This window comes from Cydia splendana, chromosome 18 (assembly GCF_910591565.1).
Source record: "Cydia splendana chromosome 18, ilCydSple1.2, whole genome shotgun sequence".
NCBI classification, from domain to species: domain Eukaryota; kingdom Metazoa; phylum Arthropoda; class Insecta; order Lepidoptera; family Tortricidae; genus Cydia; species Cydia splendana.
The window spans coordinates 10,135,073-10,144,141 of NC_085977.1; the positions used below are offsets into that span (position 1 = coordinate 10,135,073).

At 38.1% G+C, this 9,069-nt stretch overlaps 1 protein-coding gene across 1 annotated transcript; it reads left to right on the forward strand.

Moving 5' to 3' along the window:
- Window positions 1–2,752: 2,752 nt before the first annotated feature.
- On the forward strand, window positions 2,753–5,371 carry LOC134799588 (mRNA export factor Gle1-like). Its single transcript, XM_063772023.1, has one exon. The coding sequence runs from the start codon at window positions 2,881–2,883 to the stop codon at window positions 4,834–4,836; it is 1,956 nt and encodes a 651-aa protein (XP_063628093.1). The 5' UTR covers window positions 2,753–2,880; the 3' UTR covers window positions 4,837–5,371.
- The last annotated feature ends 3,698 nt before the right edge of the window (window positions 5,372–9,069 follow it).

Genomic DNA, 9,069 nt, shown 5'->3' on the forward strand with positions numbered 1-9,069 from the left:
GTACTGCTAGGCGTAGCAGTTGCATGGAACGTCTTGGCTCTAACTTGAGGCTTCTCTTTTGGGTGCGCAGTTTGAACCATCTCCAAAACTCTAAATCTTCCCTCCAAAAATTTGTTGAATTGTTCCAATGTCGGCAAGTCTTCCACAGATAATGTCTTCAGATCCTCTTCCCAGTGCTTGTGTGACTCCGTATCTAACTTGTGCACCAATAGATGTATTATGATTGGATCCCAGTTATCGATACTAATGTCATTGTTCTTCAAGCTGTTCAGACATTCTGTAGAAATATCCAGCAATTCTTTGACACCTTTGGCAGATTCAACGCTCAGTTTCTTTTGACCCAAAAATCTATTCAAAATTGAGTTAACCATAATCCTCTTGTTATTGTATCTGTTGTGTAAGGTATTCCATGCTACTTCATAATTTTTCTCAGTAATTTGAATGTGCTTTAGCAGTTGTTCAGCTTCGCCACTAAGACTACTCTTCAAATAGTGCAATTTCTGCACTGGGCTCAATGAACTCTGATTATGAATGAGAGATGTGTAGAGATCCTTGAAAGTCCCCCAATCATTGTAATTTCCATTGAACTGTGGTATATTAATCTTAGGTAGCTTCACTTCCTGGCTCTGTGGTCTGATGGATTGCTTCTCCGTTCCTGATGTATGACTCGTTTGCTCTCCTTCTAATTTCGCAAGTATCTCCGCTTTGGTATCTATATACAACTCTTCTCCATTGTCGTATATCTCTTGCGTAAAATATTCGTGACTATTTCGTTGTTCTGTTGTCGCTATCTTCACTATCTCTCGGTGAGTGTTTTGAAAAACTTCCCAAAGTTTGTCTAAATTCTCCACTCTGACTTGCAAGTATGACTTGGTAAGTCTCGCCTTGGGACACTTCTTGAAGTTTGTAGCCGTTTTCTGAAGAAGATGTAAGTTATCCGCTTGTACTACGAATAAGGCTTCCATTTTGACTGAGTCCAAATTCCAAGAATTTTCTAAGTTCCAAACTTCTAAGGCAAGATTAGTGAAAAATATTCAAAGTCTTCACATCACTTCACAGAATTTTTCTATGTTCTAAATTCTATGAAAATTTTCTAAGTCTCGGATACTCGAAAATTAGACTATGTTCAGAACACTACGAAATATTCTAAGTCCCAAATATCGCGGAAAATTTTACAAGTCCAAAGCACACTTCGCGAAATTCTACAAGTCCAAATAAACGGAACGATCTTACTCAATTATAGTCCTTAGTGCAATCCGATAGAGTCCACTTTGCACTGCACTATCACTCGCGTCACAGCCTGATCCGACTCGAATAGGACCAAATGTTCGCACCTGGCTGTTGTAAATCCGCACTTAAACACTGCACTTTAAGGTTCACTTTCCTATCACTAAGCACGTTACTTTACTACTATACTTCACTTATCACTGTCACTTTATTTTTGGTTACTGACTTGACCATGGAAACTGTTTGACTCCATTGTTTTTAGAAAACATACCGTTAGCTAGTTTGCATTTTAAAAAGAGACATCTAGCGATCAATTCAGTAATTAATTTAGAGTATGTACATTTATGCGGCAATTTTAAATCTCAACAATATATTTGTCAATGACTCTGTCCAACTGCTGTGGTTAAAGTTCATAACGAAAATTTTATTTATTAACTCTTTAAATAATACATACAACGTGTACCGCTACGTACCACTTAAGACTGTAAGTCTGTACCTACATGGATTACAGCAATGCACATAGAAAATGTGCTAAATGCGGAGCAACGGCTGTTGAAGCAGCCAGAGTGAAATTTACAACTTTAGTGGGTTCAGAAGGAACCGAGTCATAACGCATCTGGAAAGCGTATTAATTAACCGTGAAGAAATGTATGAATACAAGTTGGAAATCTGTGTAAAATGCCGTATGTAAAGTGTAGTGTATCTGTGTGTAAAGTGTAATAGGTAGGCATGCCTAATGTTATTTGTATAAAAGGTACTGAAAACTTTGTGAATGCGCTTTATTAATGTCTATTTTTTTATTAAGTTGCCAGTTGCCAGTTTTCAGTGTATATTTTTATATGTAAAACATTTTTTAATAAATAATATATATAATGTTATAAACATAAACATGCCTTTTATTTAAATCAATTGATAATACCACAAACAAGGGGTAATATTTGCATCTTGCATATATTTCGTGATATGAAGATAACAAATATGTTTATCAACAGAATTACTACCTACCAATACCCGCCAGGCTAAACCGGTTGTCAACTTTAGTTCCATTGGTACACAAAGACGGCGCCACTAGTATAAACGTATAAACGGTTGGGGACATTTTTTTGTATGGAGTTACCGTTCTTCTCCTAGTGAGTATTATATTCTTTGCTCCAGACTATGCGCGTGAATCGCGGGCGAAGCCGCGAACGCGAGTGTGGAGTCGATTTCGCTGTCTGCGAAAATCGACGCCACACTCGCGTTCGCGGCTTCGCGCCGCGATTCGCGCACGAGTGAGGAGGGGGCTATATAGGCCTACTGTTGCGCATTGCAAAGCATGGCTTGGCATGGACCATCCTTGACCACTATGTACTGGAGCCTTAACACTCGCGTCTCGTGGCTCGCCTCGCGTCTCGGCTCGTGGCTCTCACGCGATTGTAAACGCGGATTATACTGTTTGTGTCAGTACTGTCACTACTGTCAGTGTCAATTATTTTGTAATTGAACTGAATTGAACAGTGCGCAAATTCGCAAAACGTAGTGATTATATTTTCTTTGAGTGCGCATCACATCGTTATTGTGCTGTTGTTCCCAATTATTTCGAGTATACGACAGTTTAATAATACAAGTTATGCAAAAAATGATAAGCAAATAAACTAAAGTTGATTCCATATCATGGGTGATATATATGAAATAGCTGACGACTATAAGTCCAAAAGTAAATCATTGGATCAAAGTATTTCCGATCAACTTGTTGATTTTGAAAGATTACGCATTTCAGCACTTACCAAAGCTGCTGAAATAAGCCCCGCTGTCAGAAAAGTCACTATAGGACCAAGAAGTCCTGAAAAGAAAGAACTACAATATGAAGAAAATTTTGAGGTTACCCCGAAGCCGAGAATTGTCGAAGAAGACTTGGTTGAGGATAGAGTTAGCGACGATCTGAGGTATGCCTCCATCATTAATCAATATGAAAAGAACCTGCGAGATACTTCCGACGAATTATTTAAAAATCTTCTAGATAGTATGTTAGCCAGGCGAGCAGAGAGTATGCGTAATTATTGGACGAAGCAAACGGAGGAGTGCGAGCGGCGCGCGCGCGAACTCCGGGAAAAGAAGTTGCAGATGCTTAAACACTTACATGATAATGACAATCTTACAGTCTTAGAGCAAGCCAAGCTGGACGAGAAAAACTCACAAATAATTAATAAACACACCATAGAAAATATGAACCGAATTCTAGAAGAACAAAACCAAGCTACGGCACGCTTCGCCGCCGTAACAGACAGCCATACAAAAATATGTATATGCTACAATGAAATCACAAATATTTTACAAAAAGATCAAGGACTTTCAAAGGCAGTCTGTGAAAAACACATTCCATCAATTAATTCTGTGATAGGGAACATCAGTGCAATAATGGACCTATGCAAAACAGGGGCCCTCACAGACAAAAATGTGAAACAGGCTGAAGTTTTAGCACTAAATATAGACAATATTAGGAAGAAAATGCTAGAAGAATTAGAAGAAATCAAAAAACAGGAGTTAGTCAAGAAGCAACAGGAAGAGACAAAGCAGCAAGAGATATTACGGCAGAAGCAGGCGGAAGAAAAAAGAGAACAAGCGGCTAGGGCAGCAGAGGTTGCTCAAATTGAGAAACGTTTAACAGAGCAACCCAAAAAATCACAACCAATGTTTTATTCTCAAACCAACTACAATTACTTCCAAGAATTAAAAAGCTTTTTAGATCAATATGAAAACCAATATAAAGATTTGCTTGAAAATGTACATATGAAAAAGTTCCGATTTGACTGCCAGAAAGCTGTAAACACTCCAGTCAATGCCATATCTTCTGTTAGTGGAATGCACATGAAAGACAAATATGACAAACTTGCTAAGCTTCTGAGAGGTGAGCAAGTGCAAGTACTAGATACTTACGTCACTGCAACACAGCATCCACAGGGACTATATTACTGTACTGCTCTGTTAGCTAAGAAAATAGTGAGACAGGGAGACTTGCTAGTTTCTAGTAATCCAGAAGCAGCCTTCCCTTTGGCTGCAGTCACTGCAGCCCTCTGGTCGCAGTTTCCAGAGTTTGGCAAGCTCTTAGAGGCCTACTTCCATAGGTTATGCCCATACTTGGTGCCAATGTTTTTACCTCAAAAGGAAGGACAAACAGACAAAGACTTTTACCTGTCTAGAGGCTACACCTACAATGATGAAGGTGTAGTAGAAAAGCAAGATAAATTCTTAAAGAGAATGTCTGGAATATTTAAGCTGAGATGTGCAATTTGGATTGCTAAAACACCTAGATTTGTGAATGCTCCCAATCCTCATGGCCCTCGATTTGGTTGGCAATGGCTGGCTTCCTTTGTCAACCTAAAACCTGAACCGGACATAAGTGCAACTTTAATCCATGATTTCTTCAATGTATGTGGTGCCGAATTTCATAAGCTGTACGGGAAGCAATTTGTGAAAGTAATAAGACTGATTAGCTCAGAATATCTGGCAATACTAGAGAATATAGACGAAGGAGGCCCAAAGACCAGATTGGAAGTGTTCTTACAAGAAGTATTAAAGACAGGAGTCATGCAGCCCCCTACTGGTGTTTTACCACCCAATACCTGGTAGCTAGCTCATAAGAATAATGTGTTAGTGACTATTTATTTTCATAATTTACTTTGCCATTACCTATCAAAAAAATATAACATCCCTTTGTTAGTAAAAATAAGTTTATGGATTGGATTGTTAAGCGATGCCTAGACCGGCAATAACTTGCATGCAATTTACATTACAGTGCCGACTACTAATGTAAACCACATTCAAAAGTTTGATCAGATACCACAATATAATGAAAATTGCATGCAAGTTCTTGCTAGTCTAAACCTCGCTTTCACAAAGATGTGATTTGTTTTTATCTGTATATAAAGTGTTCTAAAGAATTAGTAGTATGCTATGTAGTGTAATATAATATAGGACAATGCATGGCAGTTGTGGGTTACCATTTTAGGCTTACTATATGTCTCATCCTCTTCTCTGTATACCTACCTATGCAAGTGTGCATTGATTTGATACCATGTTTAAAAGATGCGTTTCATGTCAGATACTTTTATAAGTTTTCAATTAATTATACCCTCATGCCACCCAATGTACATTACGATGTACACTTAGTTCGATTGAATGTCAACCTTAATTAGAAACAAAGTAGGTAGCATTTCATTTGTCTCGTAAAATTTCGAACAAATTAAATTCAACCTAATTGAAAATACAACAAGATTCTAACTTCCTTGGCTATAATTTTGTATGATGGGCGGCACGAGGATATATTGGATTACCTTCTATAAATTGTTAATGAACAAAAATGTCTTATTTACAGGTACGCAAATTATTTAAAGTTCAATGAACGACCAATGAAATGTATAAATTAAGTCTTGCTAATAGATTAGGTTTAATCAGTTACAGTCAAGCATAATATGTAATATGTATGTATATGGTTAAGTGAACATTTTTGATAGTTTAAAAGCCTTGGCCGCAAAGGCTGTACGACACCAGGGGAAAGCGTTGTCGAGTGATCATTCATGTGGGCTGAAATATGCAGTAACAAGTTAGCAATGCAAAACTGACTGCGTGCCTTAGGTATCGCATCACATATCTATCCTGTTCCGCTTAAGGCAGTGGCTGCGCTCGCATAATGTGCACTACCCATTGACATAGATATCTAAGGACTGGCCGTACGATTGGTTGATGAGTTCGCATCATGCACGCTATTGGTCGCAACTAGTTGCGTTAGACTGCACGATCGGCTGGAATTCGTGAGTGACACCGCTGAACTAGTACCATTTTTAGTGCCTGTAAGGCCAGTCCTTAGATATATACGTGGCACTGCCTTATAGACCGGGAGATACTGACACATTTTACTGGGTCATTTGTACCAGTATGGCGGTTCGTCAGGGGTCTAAGTACGTAAAGAACGAAATAAAAATGATGGTCATAGCGCTGGTACCGGCGGCCCAATCGCGTGGGCGTTAGTCGAACGTGTCGGATAAAATACGAGTGTCGAACGATTTGTTCCACAAAAATCCTCGTATTATTCGATAGTCCATAAAAAAGAAGTAGACGGTAGCGTAATGCCATACTTCTCCGGTGTGACTTGCAGCCCGCCATACTGAGGCGAACACATTAATTAAAAAAAAACAATTCAATCATTTGTGCCAAGCTAATTTTTGCACAGGTGATCATCGTCGAGCAGGCATTCATGGACATAACCATGCCATACTTTTCGGATGGTTCCAAATGGCCGCCATACCGCCGCAAAGGAGTTAATTTTTTTTTTATTGCTAAACGATTTGTACCATCTTGTAATTTTTTTTTCAAGACTTTCTGTGTGATCATAAATGAAAATCTCATAATGCCATACCTGTAGGAGGTGGCAAATGTGTACAATATTTTTTTTTTATTTCAAGTATGGTGCTTTTCCCCCTATTAGAAGTATGGCAAATATAATAATGGTCACATTGCATCATATAATTTCCAAAAATCCAAATGCCATACTGGTACAAATCGTCAAAAAATTGTTTTTTGTTTTAAGTCTTGGCTTAAGTCTCACAGTCGTCCGCCCCGTAGTTATAATCTGAAATATATTTTTTTAGGTACAATTGTATCCAAACAAACAGAATATGATGATGCCATGCTGTAAAAAATTATTTTACGTATACATAGTCGTATTTTTGAAACGTGTCGATTAAATAAGTTTTTCAAGTATGGCAGCACTTTATCCCCCTACTATAAGTATGGCAATTATAATAACGGTCACATTTTATCAAATACTTTCCAAAAATTTAAATGCAATACTGGTACAAATCGTTTAACAAAAAAAAAATTAACTCCCTTGAGGCGGTATGGCGGCCATTTGGAACCGTCCGAAGAGTATGGCATGGTGATGTCCATGAATGGCTGCTCGACGATGATCACCTGTGCAAAAATTAGCTTGGCACAAATGGTTGAATTGTTTTTTTTTAATTAATGTGTTCGCCTCAGTATGGCGGGCTGTAAGTCACACCGGAGAAGTATGGCATTACGCTACCGCCTACTTCTTTTTTATGGACTATCGGAAAATACGAGGATTTTTGTGGAACAAATCGTTCGACACTCGTATTTTATCCGACACGTTCAACTAACGCCCACGCGATTGGGCCGCCGGTACCAGCGCTATGACCATCATTTTTATTTCCTTCATTACATGCTTAGACCCCTGACGAACCGCCATACTGGTACAAATGACCCAGTAAAATGTGTTACTATCTCCCGGTCTATTACATATACTGCTATACTGAACATACGTTGAGAATCAACTTGGAACTTCAAAAATCGAAATATCGTTATTAACTTTTCTATCATTCTGCATATTCGAGCTCTATAACTCAGTCAGATAACTCAATTTCGACTTTAAAAGTGTGCAGTAGACCATTCGATTCGAGGATCTTAACGCGTCCCATTCTTTAATTTATGCTGTCGAGCAATCTGTGCGGCCCAAGCTTTAACCGAGTCATTAGCTCATAACTGTCTACAGTAAAATATGTCTAAACATGAAAATGACATCGTTTAAATGTTCTTTTTTTAATACATTTTATGTTTCAAGTATATCTGCTTAGTTTGAATTACATCATGACATCAGTTTCCTAAAGGTTAAGGTGTTCTGTTGGGTCTGATACTGATAAACTATACCACAGTACAAGAAGTGTACTGTGACTATACTGAAACACACCACCTTGTCAGTAGAAAAAGGCGCTAAATTCAAATTTTCTATGGAAAGCTTCGGGCCTACATTTTTAGGGTTCTGTATCCAAAGGGTAAAAACTAGAGATGGCACGAATATTCGGCAACTATGCGGTATTCAGCCTATTCGGCCATTTTGCCGAATATTCGGTATTCGACCAAATGTTGCCTACTATTCGGCCGAATACCGAATATCTGTTGCACCTACCTAAAAAGAAAAATACACAATAAAAGTAAACAAAAGCTAGGTATATTTAATATAGTTGGTGAAACCAATTTGTCAGTCAGTAAGAACCAGGAAAACTATACTCATCCTTTTCTTTTGGGTGCTAGTACTAGTGTAAGACAAAGATAGTATGATTCTCTCTGTCTATGATTGAAATGAGACAGTCTTTTGACAAACTGTATTTAAAATGTAATATCTGGGAGACCGAGCTTTGCTAGGAAAACATATAAAAACTCAAAAATGCGCGTTTTCCCAGAGATAAGACCTATAGATGGTCAAGCAAATCTTGTCAGTAGAAAAAGGCGCGAAATTAAAATTTTCTATGAGACGATATCCCTTCGCGCCTACATTTTTCAAATTTGCCGCCTTTTTCTACTGACAAGATCTGCTTGACAAAGATCGATTTTTCGCCCCCGAAAACCCCATATAGCATATTTCATCGAAATCGTTAGAGCCGCTTCCGAGAACCCCGATAAATATAATATATATAAATAAATATACATACAAGAATTGCTCTTTTAAAGGTATTAGATTCTTGTAAAGTTGTTAAACACGAAGACCCTTTTTTGAGCATTTGTTAGGTATACTTGGTCAAGCAGATCTTGTCAGTAGAAAAAGGCGGCAAATTTGAAAAATGTAGGCGCGAAGGGATATCGTCCCATAGAAAATTTGAATTTCGCGCCTTTTTTTACTGACAAGATTTGCTTGACCAGCATAATTACAAATTATTCCAAAAGGAGTCTGGTAAACCAATATGTCAGCAGGAAGGACATGGAAGAGAAGAGGCCAAATCTTCCATTTTTCTACTGACAAATGTGGCTTTCCAAACATTCCATTTTTTATCTGAAATTCCATCAGAATTC